At 42.8% G+C, this 18,296-nt stretch overlaps 1 protein-coding gene across 1 annotated transcript in view; it reads left to right on the top strand.

The window, feature by feature from the left end:
* Positions 1-18,296, top strand: part of TRABD2B (TraB domain containing 2B) — a 297,481-nt gene that overhangs the window by 178,310 nt on the left and 100,875 nt on the right. Inside the window, exon 4 of the mRNA XM_050900913.1 lies at positions 3,041-3,215. Within this exon, the coding sequence (XP_050756870.1) occupies positions 3,041-3,215 (175 nt within the window). The remainder of the gene's footprint in view (positions 1-3,040; positions 3,216-18,296) is intronic.

The raw sequence follows: 18,296 nt of genomic DNA, 5'->3' as shown, positions 1-18,296 counted from the left end.
AGCGGAGGTGATTAATGGGGCCAGTGTCGTAGCTCAGAGTGTGATTGCACTACTGTGTACGGGCATACTTACTTCAATCATTTATCTTCAGTCCTCTGCCACACACAAGCAGAGACGTACGTGCATGTTTTATTTTTGCCAGTGATGGAGCAGTCATCAGAAATGCAGGATTGCACAAGGTGCAGCGGGACCTGTAGGTGATGATGTGCCTCTAGAGGTGATGCCTTCCTTTGTCTTGTTCCTTGGACAAGCATGAGAAATGTTGACAAAACCCAGTCCTTGGTTTTAAATTTATCTCTCTGCCATTGGCAAACCCTTTCCCACAGAAGAGAAAGAAAGAAATGGAGGAAAGAAAAAGGCAAGTAAATGGCTTCATTTTGTGGACTGTATTTTAGGTTAGATAAAGAGGAGGAACAAACTGTAGGTTGAATGTGGATGTAGGATTGCAAGTGGTGGAGTTGGACAGGCTGAAGAAAGGTGCTTTCCTTCTTGGCAAAGACCCTCTTGGTCAAGGTCTGAACACAACTTCTGTCCTTGGGCTATCTAGACCTCCAGTGTCAGAGCTTTCCCCTGGTTGGAGTGGGATGAACAAAGCCATTCGATCCCCCATCATTGCTGCTTCTGCTTTGTGTAAGAGCAGGTTGTCCTCACAGGCAATGCCATACCTTGCTTTCCCCAAAGCATCTCAGGTGATTCAAGACCAGGTCCCATCAGTTCCCAGCCTTCACTTCCCTTCAGCCAAAAGCGGGGAAGAAGAGACTTCTCTTATGTGGATGTTGAGCCTTCAGATGTTCCCAAAAAATTTCACCTTCCATTTCAGTCTCTGAAGGCTCCCCTGACTCCTGGCTCAGCTACATCAACCCATTAAACACAGAGCCTCAGTATAGAGGAGATACAAAGGCTTGTGATATCTGCGTGAACCAAGTGATTTACAGCTTTGCATTGCAGAGGTTATTGCAAGTGTAAAATGACTACTCATTCCTCAGACTTTATTTCTACAATAAAAATCTCTCCCTGCCTCTCACCAGGAATCAAAGCCACTACATCCTTTGCTCCTGTAGCCAGCAGCATTTTACCCCTCCAACGCCGGCAGGCTGCTCCTGCATCCCTTTGAGACAAATGCACATTCTTGCCAGACATTGAGGCAGCTTCTTTCTGTATTAACAGGAAACTGGTGTCTCTGATAGGTCTGGCTTAATGGGCCTTATTATTTGTTGAGTGCTGGCAAAGGGCTAAACTGAGAACAAGGTGCAAAGTACTTGCATGCTCTGAGGAGTTCACAAGATATGCTGGTGAAGCCAGCTGGAAAGCCCGGAGGAAGGAATGACTCAGGGTAGTGCAATTGAACCCTTAAGGAGGGACACGCTGTGAGAAGTACGGTGATTTGGCAAAGCAGGTTGAGAAGTCATTTGGAAAACCAAAGGTCCAGCTGGTCTGCGTGGCCCAATAGGCCGGGGCAGGTCGCTGTCAGCAGCAGTATTATCTCCAGCCACGTGGGATTCCCCAGCTCAGGAGATGTGGTGCCCATTTCTGTCTCACCCAGCTGGGTACAGCCTTTGGTGGGAATCCAGAGCAAGGCCTAGCTAGACTTGTCCTTCTGCATAATGCATGGTGAGAAATCTCTGCTGCTCGGTCCCCCACACGTTAGGAGAACTGTAGATGAGGCTGCAATGAAAAAGCTTTAAGGAGAGCCACTGGGAAGATGGAAATTAGTTCTTTCCCTAAGACTTGCTAAAAGCTTTTGGAGAGGCATTATGAGTGAAGAGGGTGGGAAGAGACAAAAATTGTTGTGATAAAATCATGTGGCCAAGTGGGAGGGTAAGAGGTGGGCTGAAAAACAAAGACTAAAGGCAAGTTTTAGAAAATGAGTACAGGAATTTGGTATAGTAGAAAACCAGAGAAAGAATTAACCAAAGTAACAGAGTCCTCACATCAAGTATTTCAGCACAGTGAGTGAGGGATGTTTCCCTTATGGGCTGTGCATGCAATATCATTACCACTGACTCAGATTAACACTGGAAATCCTGGCAGCTTTACACGTACCCAGGGACTCAGAATTCTGAATCTGGGTTTTGCAGCTTAAGCTACTTTCCAATAGTGAGGCACTGAAAATTGCTGGAAGGTGCCTGGGTCCTCTTAGCAGTCATCAAACACTGCCCACTTACAACACTTCTTGCTGCAGGACCCCTAGGCTCCCAAACTCTCAAGGTAGACCTTGGACTCTCACCGCATCAAAGCGAGTTGCCTGTCCTAATAATCAGAGGCTTCTGTCTTGTCTGTCCGTTATAGCTTGGGTCTTGGCTCATTCCTGGGTCTGCTGCCCTGACTCACACAGTCCTTGGGGTTTCAACCTTTCTTCTATGCCTATGAACGTCTCTCCTCACAAAAACAGGGACTGAAGGAGCAGTTCTTGTGGAAATCCTTTCCTCGGAAATACCAGGAATGTTCCAGGGATTTATGTGTTGCAACGCATGGTCTTCTCTGGTGAGACCTAACAGCATCTAAAGCTGCAAGAAAGATGAGGGGATTTACCCCATTTACATCTTCCTATGTCTGGATTTGCTAACCTTTCCTACTTTTTTAACTGTTAGGTTATTAAAAAGGAGCATATACATGCCAAATCTTGCAGTCCTTATTCAAGTTCATGGTGACCTTGGCTGAGAACAGATTACAGGACTTGTTCTGGTATTAAATAGCCAATGAACTGTGTTGAACAAGCAGAGAATAAAGGCTTTAGTTACTCACCCAAGTGTAACGCCTAAAACTACATTCTGCTGAAGGAACAGAGAAAAGTCAAAATGGACTGAAGTTTCATTTAGTAAAATACTAGTTTCACTTTAAAAAAAAAAAGTGTGTTGGTTGGTGATTTGTTTTTTCTTTGTAGAGTTCCCAGTAACCCTACAAGCTCTCATCCTCTAGTGGTTTTTTTTGTATGATAGTGATGCTCAGGTGGTTTAAATAAGGGTAGATTAAAACATCCAGGGTTTGGGGGATTGTGTAACCACTGTCACCTGAACTACAGTCTCTCTCTCCATTTCAGGTCCCTAACTTCATCAACACAACACTCCCACCCCATGAGCAGGTAACGGCTCAGGAGATAGACAGCTACTTCAGACAGGAGCTCATCTACAAGAGGAATGAGAGGATGGGGAAGAGAGTGATGGCACTTTTAAGGGAGAATACAGACAAGAGCTTCTTCTTTGCCTTTGGAGCAGGTATGGCATGAATTTTTCTGTTTTACTCGGCTACTGTGATTGGGAGTAAAGTGGTTTGAATGCTTCAGGATTTTGTCTCTGGTCCTGCAGGAAGATTTCTTAGGGGACTTCCCTTTGAAGCAGAAAGGCTTTTGTTTGTCTATACTTGCTTCTAAAATGTAGTGAGTTGGTGTAGGAGGTGGGTCTGTGTCCAGCCGAGCTGTGGACAGGCTGTACTCCTTTGCTTCCTATCAGATTGTAGAAATGTGAAGCTTTTCACATTGTTGTGTTTGTTCCCTTCCCAGCCCAACCTGTGGGCTGCTTGGGTTATGTTCACACCGCGGTTGTGTTTGTGGTCGCAGGTGTGGGAGATGGTTGAAGTGCCTTTGAATCTGTAAGCCCAGGTACTGATGGCAGTGACTGTGGGAATACAAACCTTGCTGTGGCATAGGCACATGTGCATGGCTCAGGGTGCTGGCCTGGGGTTTCAAACCCTTTGGGGTTGCTGTAGCTAGACTTTCTCAATGGGTGACTTAGCTACTTTGGTGGTGTGTCTGTGCAGACTGGCTGGTTTTGGACCTTGCACAAGTGCATGAGTTACGTGTGTAGCTAAATACCAGCATTTTAAATCATTAAGTAAAAATCCAATGTGTCCCTCTGCCTGTTTAAATTCTCTCCTTGAAGTCTGCAGAACAAAGATGTCTATAGTACTTCTGTAAGCCTGCGACAGTACGTGCTACTGTCCTTTCTCTCCCTCCCCCCCCACCCCTGGAATTCACATTTCTGTGTGATAAGAGTATAAATAATAACTGTTCAGGCCCCAGTTCAGCAGAATCTTGAGCACTGGCTTAAGTGGCTCTTTGAGCTCCCTTGACTTCAAGGCAGCCTGAGATTGTCATGCCGAGAACCGATCTGCTCTTCCTGCTCCCTCTCCTTGACAATTTCTCATTTTTGACAGAACTTTGCTTCTCATCCCATGGCTCTCGCTATGAACTTTGGCAACAGCTCACCTTTCACTGCTCACTTCGGTGGGAATTTTGATTAAAGACTGCGAGGTTTAGCAGGGATACATGCATTTTGATGTATTCATTTTTTTGAGTGTATCCAGACTGAATTTTCCCAAGCTTATTTAATCTCAAGCTTGCCTGATGTTTCTGTCCAAGGAGTTTTGCTTAACTGTTTTTACAGGAGGAAAATATATCATGGTGGTTCATAATTGGACAGGGATTCATAAAAAACCGCTTGTCTAACCCATGGAGCGAGGTTTATCAGAGATTATTGAACATGATGGTTTTGATGTAGTCTCCAGTTTTGGAAGTCCCTTAACCAGTATATACTGGAACTGGGAGGATAAATGGCATCATTGCCCACTTGCCCTGCTCTGTACACACTTTTCCTGGGCATCAGTTACAGACCACGGCTTGAGATAGGATCTTGGACTAGATGGGTGATGGATCCAATCCACTGCAGCTATTTGTATGTGCTAATAATAGAAATGAAATTAAGCAAATGGTTACTAATTACACATTGCTTTCTATAGAAAGTCATGTCTAAGTTGTGGGAGGTTTGACCTTTCATTCCCCATCCCTATAGGAGAGCATCTACCTGAAACTCCTGGGCAGCATCACTTGGGAAAGCTGGCTCATAAAAAGCAAGGCTCATTTTGTCCTTTACTCTCCATTTTTGGCGATGTGGAAAACAGCCTTTGTTGCTCTGTTATTTCTTTTTCCCAGCACTGACTGTAGCAGGACAGGACAGACACATGCAGCCGGATTTATTGAAAACCGGAGTGCGGGAGATGCTGAGGAAAGCTTTTTGTTTTGGGTTCTTTGTTCCAGCATCCCTTTGGCCTTTCTCACTAAAGCGGGCCATCCCTGCAGGCCATCCCTACTTAAAGTACAATTAATTCCTCCTCTCTTCTCTAGGGTGTTTTTTTCTTTGTGCCATAAGTACTGAGAAAATTATTAATTTTTCAATGCCAAAACTTTTATGTGGCCGAAATGCAAGCAAGTTCATTTTCTCTTATGATTCAAATGCAGTTTTTCTCCTGAAGGTTTTTGTTGGGTTGTTTGTTTTTTTTCACGCACTGAATTATAAGAGTGGCTTTTATTGATGCATTTTGTATTCTTATACCTACTTCTCAAATTTTAGGGTTTTTTTTTGGTATGTGTTTGGGTCATGAATTCAAATTGTTTTCTAAAACCTTGAGGGTTTGGTTTTGCTTTTTATAAAAATGAAGGGTGTTTTTGATGAAAGTTGAGGCTTTCACATATTCCCATGAATTCTGAAGTGCAATATTTTAGGAATGCACCTTTGGTTAGGACAGGCATGATAGAGTCTGAAGGAGTGCATTTGCTCTCAGAACAGTGCAAAAGTTATTTCACTTCATTTAAGATTCTGCACATTTAAGACTAACATGATGGAGGGGAAATAATTTGAAAAAAATGTTCTGGATAATGTACTCCAGAAGGTATGGTTCTTATGCTAAGCATGATCTCTGCATTAATCCATTTATTTTTAAGATATTGGAAATAATGAATGAATAATAATTTAATTACATATGTATATTATGAATTGGTTTCCAAATTTCATAATCTCCATCATAGTTTCTGGGAAGGGAAGAATTGGATAAAACTGTGTGGGCAAATAAAATTAGGAAAATACGTATTTTCCTAAATAAGAAAATAAGCCTGTTATGAGAAAAGCACCTTGGAAAAACTTCAGCAAACGCCATGTTACGGACCGGGGCTGCTGTAGGAGGGAGTCCCAAGCCCTGCGCAATCGGTGGCATCCTGTAACTCACAGGTGTAACTGGAGCCGAGGGGCTTGGGGACAGGGTCCTACCCTGAAAACAGCCCTCCCAAGGCAAAGCCCTGACTGGTTCCTCTGGTGGCCTCTCCACGGGGAGCCATACCTCGTGGAAACTGCCGTAGTTAGGTTTACTTGGGTTTTGTACAGCTGCATGTAGCAATTGAAGCTCTGTTCCTCTGTCGGGGCACTGTCCTCAGCTTGATTTAAGATCCCAGTGCCATGGATGGGTAGTTCAGTAGTGTCTAACACTGAATTAGTATAATGAGCTTGACTAAGCCAGGAGACACCATGCAGATGTCTTTTTGCAAATTACAGTCTGGTTTGGTTCAGCGTAATCTTCTCAATGACTGCAGCAGCAAGACATTTTATAGACTCTTCCAGGAGTATGTGTAGTTGTTTAGAACCCCCCCAAAAAATAAAACAAAAAAACCAACAAAAAACCCAAACTACACATAGGGGTGACCATGACCAAAAGCAGTAGTTTACAGGATGAAAACCATGGCTGGCTTCAGCTGTAAAACAAGATGATGATATCCTGGCTGCCTGGTGGTGCAGCAGCTCAGCACTACTGAACTGGAGGATGCCGGTGTCTGTCAGCAGGAAGTGTGGTCGGTGTTGTGGGTTTGGACTGGCAGAAATCCCTTCTGGGTTGAAACATGGTAGAGTGTAAAGCCCTGTCCCCGTAACAAAAAAATGTGCTGTACCATCAGAAAAACCGTAGCTCATCCAGCGTAAGCTGAATTCCCACCTGGCTGGATGAAAACATGCGGCTGGAGGGGAGTGCAGGTGGAGGGAGACATGGCAACTCCTCTCACCAGGTCCAAATAACCTTCACATAAGACAAGATCCCACGCCCTGGTCCCACCGATCTGGCAGGTCAGGTCACCACTGGAAACGTCCCCACTGGTTTCAGATGGAAGAGGATCAAAGCCAAGGAAAGGTGCAAGAGATAACGGTTGTGTGGGAATTGGTGCAGAGTGCCACTCGGGTACAGCAGGAGTCACCCTGGGAAAAGCACTGCTGTTTTTCTGAAGAATGCTTATTTCCCAGTAAAGCTGTGGCCATTGGGCTGATTGGAATATAGTAGGCAATTAATTTAGTTGCCTGTGCATGTTTATGGTGTGTTATTAGCTATTTTATACATAGAATTCTACCTTCTTCATCCTGCCTTGCTTTTAAATGAAGGCTGATCAAAGTCTTTCAGCTGATAGTTTTTTGGTAGAAAACTGGGCATTTGGGGAAAACAGAATTTTTCTGTTTGTTTCTGAAAAAGAAAGTCCACTTCTTGCAGACATTGATCAAAATCCCAAGTGCTTGGTTGTTGTTCTCCTCTGTAAACTGGCATTCCCAGTTAAGCTGTTTTGCTATCTGCCATTTAGAGCTGAGCTGCAAAGACCTCGTGGTGCATCGTAGGAGAGGTGGTTCAGTCTGATCCGTAACTGAGCATGAGGCTGTGAAACATCGAACAGACCAGTCCTGGGGACAAAGGAGTGGTAAGGGGACAGGCATTTGAATATCCAGGCAAGCTGAGATAAAACAGTTTTTAGATCCACAAAGTGAAGCAAAGCGTTTTTATGCTGTTGAAAGATTTTTTTGTTGTTGTTGTTGTTCCAGTCAAAAGCATTAAAACAAAAAGATTACACAATTCTAAATAGAGCTTTTCAGTTTTCTGCCATTTTTAAAGATAAAAAATGGACTTTTCAATAGATTTCCCCCTTCCCTGCCTTCCATGGCATTACTCACAATTTAAATGCATTGTAGCAGTTCAGACTTTTAATTTATTCCTTTATAAAACATGTAGACATGAAAATAGCCATTTATTCTTTCTACTTTCATTTCTTTCTCCTCTCCAAGAAAAATACAGGCTTTGGGTAAAATGGGACGCAGCTCTATACCCAGCTCTGTACACTTCATTCTTCTTCTGCCAGGTTTTACCATATTCAGACTTAATGTGAAAATCTCACCGTACCTATATTCATAGTAACTATATTCTAGTAATGAAACAGCATTTATTGTTTGTGCAGTTAAATTATATTTTTCAGGTAACAGGCATGGTAATTTTTCCCTTTGAATGAATAAAGGTAGCTAAATAGAGTACTTTCAAGTAAAATCTGGGGGTTTGCTTGGGTTTTGTGTTTTGAAAATTCAGCCTGGATTGCTAGGAATTATTGATCCATAATGACAGTGAAGTGCCTTAGACCTGATATATACAGGCAATTTATAAAGGTCCATTTTCAGTCAAGAGACGCAGCCAAGAGCACATGGGCTGTTAAAAAGAGTTAATATTTTGGCAACTAAGACTATACACATGAAGTCAATGTTTAAGAAAAAAATCACTCTGGTTTATTTCATTTTTATGGGCAAATAATTTTGAAGTAACACTTATGATAACAGATGGATAAATTTATGTCTGCAGTTAATTTGAACGATAATTTCCTTAGGATGTTTTACTTACTTGCATTTCTTTCTTTCTTTCTTTCTTTTATGAGAGCTGTCAGTTTTGTAGCTGAGAGCTGGATTTACTGCTTCAGAAATTTGGGTGCTGCTCTGGTTCACGATGTTTATTAGCAGCCAAATCAGTAGGCTTTAAGACAGTGGTTTTGGTTAAATAATAAATATATCATGGAGAATATTCTTTTAGTGCTGAGAGAGAGAGTTGAAATGCAAGTACCATAGCATCTCCCACAGCAAGAGGGGGATCAAACTGTTTCTGGACCACAGTCCTGCGGTGGAGGAAAGCACGTGTTTTCCCACCCCACCAGGTCCAGGCAGTCCCCTGCATCTGAGAGGTCAGAAAAATACCTGGGCTGTTGTCCATGGTGTGGTGGAAGCCACAGCGGGCTGGTGACCGCAGCTCCTGATGAAGTCAGCGTGTGTTAACAGGGATCGATGCGTGTGAAAGTCAGACCTCTTTTGCTCAGCTGTAGGCTTGGGTGGCTGAGGTTAGGTACCTACTTGTTGATGGATTAGGTTTAAATTTCTGCAATGTTCTGCAAGAAAAAAAGATACAGGCTCTGTTGTAGATGTCTGTGTGCTCCCATGAAAGCAGAGGAAATTGTCCCAGAGCAGGAACAGCAGAAGTAGATTTTGAATATTTCTATGCTCAGAGCCGGTGAATTCCCTCCCCATCCTGCAGAGTTTTCTCAGCCAGCATCGGGCAGGCAGCGTCATCAGTAATGATTCTGATCATCATAAATTAGACTGTTAATAATCATAGAATCACAGAATAGTTTGGGTTGGAAGGGCCCTTTAAAGGTCATCTAGTCCAACCTCTCAAACAATAATGTTACATATTGTTTCCAAAGTTTTTTGTAAGTGTTATCTGGTGGTTCTTCATAATGGGTCTCAGAAGTGGGTTGCATTGTGTTTTCACTAGGGAAAGAGATTATTGTGCAACTTTTCTATAGGATGGGGTTGGTGTGAGAGCACAGTGAGAATATAAAACCTCTTCCTAGTCCTCAGCTCCAGCTCTTTCCCTTTTGTCCTCGCTACAAAGGATTCCCAAGGGGAATTTCAGCACACATCATTTTAGATACTGGAAATAACAAAGATAGGAACAGGCTCACCCTTCAACTTCTGGAGTGAGTAGGGAGTGACAGACATGTTGAAGGTGACTCAGGTCTTGTGTGGTCTTGATCACCACTAAGATGTGCTTATTTTTCTCCAAAAACTAAAGAGCACCTGGGGAGACACCCAGATGATGTAGCCGTCTTGAACATGCTTCATCCACAGCTAAAAAGGTGACCACAACTGAGGTGGAACATGATGGCTGTTGAATTTGGGTAGAGTGGGAAGATGGGGGGAGGTGGAGGTGGGATTTTTTTTGTTACTGGAAACCATATTTCTACTCGGTAGTCTGGGAAAGGAAAGGAAGTGATGGGTACTATATGCAGCTTAAACGCAAGTAATTAAAATCCAGAGAGCCTTTGTGAAAGCCATTAGCACCTGCCACCAGATCTGGCACTCAGGTTCACATATGTTACTTGAAAGTGTTTTTTCAAAAGGGAAATGCCTTGAGGCCCCCATCCAACTGCACACTGAGGGCTGGGGATTTACAGATGTTGAATATGCAAATTGCAGTCCCAACTGATGCAACGTTGCATGCAAGTCGGGCACGAAGTTACACCCGCTGTTGTGCCGCTGGGAACCAACTCAGCCTCGCATTGGAAGTCCGGTCCTCCGTCTTCCAGGATTGTGTAGTTCTTTCCCATTTCCATTCTTTGTCTTGGATCCTTTGTAGAGCATAAAAGAAAAAAAGGAAGGGGGAAAAAAAAAAGAAAAGAAAACACTTGCAGGCTGGAATATAAAGAGACTTTATCCCCCGGGTCAGGCGTCTGGGTCCAACCCTGATTAGTGGTGCTATTGACATCACTAGTGCAGTTCGTCAATGGGTTGTCTCAGTGGAGCAAGAAGTTGGCGACCAGGAGATTGAACTTGGCAAGTCTACAAAAGAGAAGAAAAGGGTGAATTAACAGTTTGCAGATGCTAGAATTCCCTCTGCTCATGTTTATTTGGGCATCCAGATGCTTATAGTGAGGTCGGCCTGTTTTTGTGTATGGACTTCTTTTACTATTAGTTTTTAAGGCAAAGTATCATTTTGCTTTTAAAAATAGACTTGCATGCTAATTTTGACCAAAACCATGTAATTGATTCATTTAAAAGTCTGCATTAAACAGGCAACGCCTGATTCTCTTTTTAGACACTCTGTTGTAAATCAGGAGATACTCCACTGGGGAAAAGCTTGTTCCAAGTGCAAATCCAGCCTGTAGCCTTTTAAAATAAAAAAAAAAAAAAAAAACGGAGGAACTTTTTTTATGTACATTGATCTTGTATGATATGGAGGTTTGGAAGCCCCTGAATATTTGCTTTTTACCTGAAGCTTAAATCGGCAAAGAGAGAGTGTTTAAGTTAGAGAGGCCAAAATAAACCTGCCTGCACTACCCTATTGTGAAAAGGGAACTACTGTTCTTAAGGCTGATTCCTGTAATTCTGATTTAAGAAAAACTCCTGTTGTATAAAAGAATATTAATTGTAGAAACACAGTATAGCATATGCAATGGTGAGAGCTATCTTGAGGCTGCTGTCACCTATACCAACCAAGGAAGGCAAGAGACATAGCAAGTGAAAGAACAGATTTGTGTGATTGGGTTTGCACTTTGCTTTTTCTCCTGGTGTGTCACCACCTAAACTGTCGATGGAAGCTGGACAAGCCCTGGGCTCCCTTTGGTGGTCTGGTGGAGAATTCGTCGTGCTCAACAGGGAGTCCTGCCTGGCCACTTCTCACCGTTGCTTTCATCGTTGCTCTGCTGAAGGAGGGTACAGCCCCAAATGCAGGCCTTTATGTTTGCTAGTTGCAGGTATTCAAGTAAATGTTAAAAGCAAGTAAAATGGGCCTTGCAAACCGCAGTGTATGCGTTTACCATCTCTGGTGTAATTCTTCCTGTGATGAATGGGGAAAGTTGCCTGTACACAGTAGGATTTTGGTTTAAAGAAACGCATACATTAATGTCAGCTCCTCTGGGTCCCTGACATTTTCATATCGTATTTATTATTAAGCCTGTGCCAAGTTCTACTGTATAAGTCTAATTCTGCCTGCCTGTTCTCTAAGAAAAGAAAGCTATATTGGCCCCTCCTGTCCTATAATATAGAGATTTTGGCTATGCCCTTGCTGTATTTCTCTTTAACATTTGAGATGTAAAAATGTAGACATAATTCAGTGAATTTTCTCTTTTCAGAACTGCAAAGAATCATGAGAGATTTACACCCAGGCTTAAGCACTCTGCTGAACAGGAATGGCCTTAAACATGGGATGAAATACTTTCACCCACACACACACACACAAGAACTTGCTGTGGATCCACAGGCCACCCTGTAAGCTCTCAGGAGACCAGGCAGAGGTCCCATATAACTCTAGATTTCATAATGGGGGTGTTGAAATCAATGTATGGATGCCAGACAATTCATCACTTTCCATCCCAAAACTGTCTCATCAGAAAATTCCCAACCAGCTTTAACAGTGCTATTGGGAAGATTTTTAAAAGGGCAATGAGAGAACCCAAAGACTGGCAATGTTCCTCTAACACTGAGGTTTCTGTGGGATGCTTGTGTGAAAAGGCAAACAGGATACAGATTGCAAAGGATCCAAGGATCTTGTCTCAGCTGGGATACCTTTGTGTGCCAGCTGCGGTGATTAAAAATGTCTCCTCACGCAAGTGTACTTGGGTACCCCGCATCCAAGTGGAGGAGCATGGATGTCCCAAGGCATCCTAGACCACCATAGCTGTATCCCCTGCAGCTCTGCTGTCAGAGCCTCAGGCTGTGAGAGCAGGAGCTGGGGGAGGAATTTAGTAGAGCAAGGAACCAGTTTGTACTCCTCATGGTGTTGGTCTCCTATGGGTTCAAGCCATTTCTGACCAGTTTTAGGGTCAAGTTGCAGGAGGACTGCATGTGGAGAGGAGCCAGTGATCTTCTTGATGCACTGGAAAGACGGGGCACGACTGCTGGCTAGAGTTTGTTGTTTTGCAAAAGTAGATGTGAAACTGAAAGCTTTAAAAAGCCTGGCTCTAATTTATGTGGATTTCTTGAGGATTTTTACTGGTATGGAAATTGGAACTGGAAATCTCATTAAACTGGGCGTTCTTGTGAGAGTTCCAGGTTTTCTTGGTCATGGTTATGCCAGGAATACCATCAGAGCAAACTTGCTGAGAAAGGATTTATGGATTTGGGATCAGATCCTATTCTCACTGAATTAATGGTAGTTCTGCAACTGACATCAAGGTGACTGGCGTGCGCACCTGGATGAGGCAACATTTATTTGTCATTCCAGTTCTTTAATCTAGGCTGCTACTTTCACATTATTGGAAAACTTCAATACCCTCTTTATAAGCCTATTAAATCCCAGTTCCATTGTTATTTTCTCTGGTAGATCAGAAGAGATGTGTCAAGGAAAAGAAAACGTGTGCACAATATACCTCTGCCCAAAAAAAATATTTAAATATCAGAAATGTAAAGTGAAGATAGAATTACTTAGAGAGGCAGAAGGGAAATAATTAGAGCTCCAGCCAGCAAGAAGAGATGTCATAAACTTTAGTTATTCACCTCTCTTAGACATTCGAAACACAAACTCTGCCACTGTTCAACCATTTTATAGAGGCCTGTAGAAAGGAAGAGAGGTCTGTTGGACAAAATTGCTCTGGTGGCAACTAAAACTGGGCTCAAACCCAAGTCCAATAGCTAAGCTGCTGTCTGAAATTGAAAAAAGTTCGGGTTCATGCCTGAATCTTGGCTCCCTTTCTGCTCTGTGCAATAGACCTAATGAAACCCTGAGTCTGGACTTGACTGATGGGGAGCGAGAAGCAACTCCAATCTGTGGAAAATGTTGCTGTTTCAAATTGTTTTTTAAAAAGATTAGTAACAAAATCGGAAAATACAGGAATTATTAGCAAAAATGGAGAACACTGGTGCGCTGGTACTGGGGTGCTGCTTTTGGTAGAAGCTCCAGAGCTGTGGCTGCTGGAAGCCCACAGGTGACTGGCTTGGAGGTGGGTAGCCCCAGAGGTCTAGCTCTTGGTAGACAAGTTTGCTAAAGAGTTGTGAACTGAAACATGGCAAAACATGATTTCAGAACTACCAGGCTTTACTCCTATGGACTTCCAGGCACAGTGGGAAAGGGGAGGCAGATGAATAAGCAAAAAGCCAGATGAATCCGTCTTGGAACTTCTGTTTTTCAAGAGGTATTCAATGAGACCTACCAAATGCTTTGATTTCAATAAACTGTTATTCATCAGCTGAAAATTATTCTGCCAGAGAACTTCCGAACACTTTTTTAATCTAAACACAACAATTTGGGGGAGTTCAGCTTTGGATCTATCCCTGGCAGAAAAGTGAAATCTCCATCATTTTCCTGGAATAATGTTGCAAGACTGAAACCTATGTGACTTGTATCTAAAATAATAACTTGAGTATTTTTAGTATTTTTCTGTACTTTATGATGGGAAATACCTTAAATACTGAGGTTTGCAAACTTTTTAAAATTGTATTTATACACTGAAGGTAAATGGAGAGAAAAATCAAATGCCACCACTGGGTTAACTCGGTATGAAATTCGGCACCAGTTTTCAGTATTTATACAGAATTCACATTCACTTTGCGTTTTTTCTTGAGGTGTTTGAGGTACAGTGAAACTGCTGTGAGGTTCTTATCACTTAGCGATCTGGTCTGGTTCCAGTTGAAAATTTTGCAGTACCTCTCACTGGGAGGATTGGTTTAAAAGGAACAGAAATCTGCCAAAGAAATAAAGACTTCATTATTGACATCAATGCTATTTTTAATCTGGTTTCCTAAGGAAATGAGGCTTAAGCAATCACAGTGTTTGTGAGTATGCGTATGTGTATATAGGTGTGTGTGAATATGTCTTTCCCCCTCGTAAATTTTTCATCTGTTGGCTGATTATAACCAAACTTGACAGATGGCTATAGTCTCCAAGATAATAAGTTCTTGCATGCTTCATGAAAATAAGTGATTGGATAGAAGAAAAAGAAATTCATAGCGCATCCACTGAAAGAGCACAGCATGAGCTCAACTTTTATTAGATCTCAGAAAATCCATATGGGAGAGGGAGGTGAGACGCATCTCCATAGACAACTGCACGTTATTGGTTCCTCTGCATGCGGGAGGATGTAGTGTGTAGTACATATATCAGTCATGGCATGGTTTGAACAGAACGATGATGTTTAGAGTAGTTATCTAGAGTATCTCAGGAGCCACGTGTTACCTCTGGGCTGCCCTCTAATGAGTTGTTCATTCTCAAGGCCAGAGCAATATCAGGGAGCAGGTTTGTAAATGTGACTGAGGCATGGCTCCAGGACTCTCTATAAACCTAATGAGTCATGGGCACTCAAACTGTGCAGCCTCACGACTGCTAATTGGCCAAGTGTGCCATCAACCATGTCCAAAAATGTTCTTAAGTAGCAAAGGTGAAAAGAGCATCAGAAACTCCTATGAGTCCAGGAGGCAGCCTGGGGCAGCATTCCTGTGTGCAGGGTTCAGGAACGCTTTCCCCAGAACGAAGGTCATTCCCTTGAGAGCTGAAACAGCTCACTGGCAATGGGGAACAAAATTAAGAAACAGGAAAGAGTAAAGCATGACCTGGAGGAAAGCAGTTTTGCAACATTAGCTTATTGGACAAGGGGATGGTTGTCACTTAGCAGTTGGAGAAGATGCTCAGAAAACATTGTGATGAGGACAGTACTTGAAACCCTTCCAGAGCAAAATACAGATGGGGATCAGAAAAGCCTAGCCAGAGTTAGTTCTTAATTCCTCCCCCCCCGCCTTGAGATTGAAAATTATGTATCTAGTATCTTGGTAACAGTGATAACTGTTGGGGTGGGACTCTCCTCTTGAACTGTAGGTGTCTGAAAGTTCAGTGCATCTTCTGTGTAAGATCATCAGGTTCCTTTCAAACCCCCAGAGGACAAATCCTCCCACTTATCTCAGATGCATATTTTAAGATGGAAGGAATTGCCCTCTGGAGACATCTTTCTACTGACTACAGAGGAAACCTAGAAAACTGGCCTCCAACAGATGCCTGACTTTCAGATGAGTGGGATTAATTGAACCCTGAGAGCAGGAGTCAAGAATTCAGGGTGTTTTGTCCTTACCTCTACCTGACCTTCAGCAAGCTGCTCAGTGTACTAAGAGCTCCCTGAGCAATGTTTTGCGTTGCTGCCAATGGCAGAGCCTTATTAGTCCTGAGGAAAAATTGCGAGCAGAAGACTGATGCAGGATTGCTTTCCATCATGCCTTGGAGAGCATCTTGGCGTGGACTCCAGGGGAAAAAAGCACTCTGCCACCAGCCCTAGAAAGCTCATCCAGGGCTAGGTTTCCTTATTGTGGGAGAGGGAGCTGTAACACCCCCGTAGCAGTGTGCAACTTTTGCATCCTATTGTGTGATACGATTGAAGCCCAAGGCTGGCCAACCATTTTGTTCACTGTTCAGATCCCCCTGTGAGCCCCAGTGCTCAGAGCAAACTGTCCGTCTTTGTGATTGCATAGAAGAGTTGGATTCAGACGTGCAGGAGTGTAAAGCGTTTCCATCTTTCCTCACCTCTTGGCTGGAGGGAGAGAAAGCCACTTCGGTGCAAGTGCAGTCATTCATAAGCCTGGTCTGCCTGGAGCTGTGCAAAGGAAACGCAACTGCTGACAAGAGAGCAGGCTCTCATTTCTGTTCATCGAGGATGGTTATCCCTTTTGCAAGGGAAGAAGCAAGCAGTCAAAACAAAACAAACAAAAAAATGTTCTGACGTACCATGTGTCTGATTTTTCACTGTTCTCTTAAAGCAGCAACCAGGCCACATCCATTTAAGTGCTGTCGATGAGGAGTCATTCAGACCTGGAGACCCTTTGAAACAGCCTTCTGATATAACTTGTCTTTTTGCATGCAGGACTTAGAGAAAAATAGGAAGGTGTGTGGGTGGGTTTTTTGTTTTGTTTTTTTAGTATTATGGAGAGACTCACCAGATAGTCTCCCCTGTGGGGCCACTCACTGAGTCTGTAGTATTTATTCAGCATCTCCCTGAAACACCAGCATCTTAGAAGTTGTCTTCCTGAATTTACATTCCCAGTTCAATCATCTCCCACACAATAAAAGCTCCAGTGTTGGCTTGCTTTTAACTTCTGCACTGTGCAGCGCTCCTGTCAAAAGGGAGCCCTTCCTCCTAGCGTTTTTGTTTTTCTTAATACCTGCCAATCACCCCACTTGGCTTTGCTCAAAGTTTGTTGTCTTTGCAGTTGGTCACAGCGTGAGCTACCAAAAACCTCGCTGAGCTTGACGGGGTATTCTGTTAGCCTAACCCTAACACACGATCTTCCACCTCCCCGGCACACAAAGGGCCTTTTCACCGGCCCACCGCAGCTTGAAGATTTCATTTCATGTGTTACAATTAATCTGTATTTATTGCCACTTATCTTAAATGGCTAACAATATCAAGAGTTTAAAAAGTGCTTTTAATGTCAAACTGGGTCAATTAAAACTCTACTTAAAATATTTGCAAAACTTCTAGCCTGAAAGTTGCCCCCTCAGTCTGCTGTTAACCAAAATGTTTTAAATAAATACACGCAGCTTGAGGAGACTGACATTTGGTAAAATTCCCCTTGATATTTTACTAGAATCCAGGATCAGTTTCCTTACACCTACATTCACTTGCTTTTTTATAAAAGGAGAAAAATGAATAATATTTTAGATGGCTATAAATATTTGAAAGATTGTTTCAATCAATTAAAAAAAACCTCAGGCGATAGCCTCAAAACTTTTAATGCCAGAAGAGACCATTAGATTGATCCATCTGATCTCCTGGAATTTCATCCTGTTCTGTGGACCCTAATAGCATGTGTTTAACTCTGACCTTCAAACCATGGGCCACAGGTAACAATTTTTTTTTTTTTAAACTCCTTCAATATTGTTTGTGGGCATGGGAAATGAAGTACTAGAACATAAAATATTAAAAAGTTAAATAATGAAAGAGCAGGTTTTACTAATGTATGTTGGATTATACTGAAGGTTGAAGATGGCTGGAGGAACCCACTTTTTCCCCTTCCAGAAAAGCCCCCCAGTTTTGCCTTGAACTTTTTTTTTAAAAGCTCAGTTTGCAGGACAGCCTTAATAAATTACCTGAAATAAGTGCTGGTGTACTGCCCATGAGAACTCTGAACTCTTATATAGGTCAGCCAAGGTTGCACCGTGTTTGGATGGTGACATGCATCACACGGAGAAGTCCCAAGAGGGACCTCCACCTAGGGCTTAGTTGTGTTGGATGCAGTAGATGCACAGAGTAAGTGAGATCCCAGGCTGGGGGAATTAACTACCTAAACTCAAGGTCTGTCCGCATGGAGCCGTTTGGACTTAAAGCTCTGATCCTCAGACACTTACACTTACCATGAGCAGCAACATTAATGATGCTTGGTCTCCTATGGTTTTAGGTCATTTGCTTGGATTCCCAGCAGTCTAATAAGACTTGAACTGTAGCTGAGGCATGTCTATTAATTAGGGCATTCATATTATCTTTATGGGTCTCTGATGTCCCTAATAGGCTCACCCCGCAACTTTTCTTTCCGCAAGAGAGATCGGTGAGTCTCTATCCAGCCATCTGTTTTCATAAAATATGTAAGAAAGGACTGTCTTGGAGACAGCCACTCTTCTGTCTAATAGATTTGAGACTTGTCCATGGGTTCAGAATATTTCAGGGGAGATCATAAAAACAAAAGCATATGCACAAAGGGACAGCAGGATCCTGT

The sequence above is a fragment of the Gymnogyps californianus genome, chromosome 8, assembly GCF_018139145.2.
Source record: "Gymnogyps californianus isolate 813 chromosome 8, ASM1813914v2, whole genome shotgun sequence".
NCBI classification, from domain to species: domain Eukaryota; kingdom Metazoa; phylum Chordata; class Aves; order Accipitriformes; family Cathartidae; genus Gymnogyps; species Gymnogyps californianus.
The sequence above is the reverse complement of the archived record's forward strand: the minus strand, read 5'-3'. Positions and strand labels throughout refer to the sequence as shown.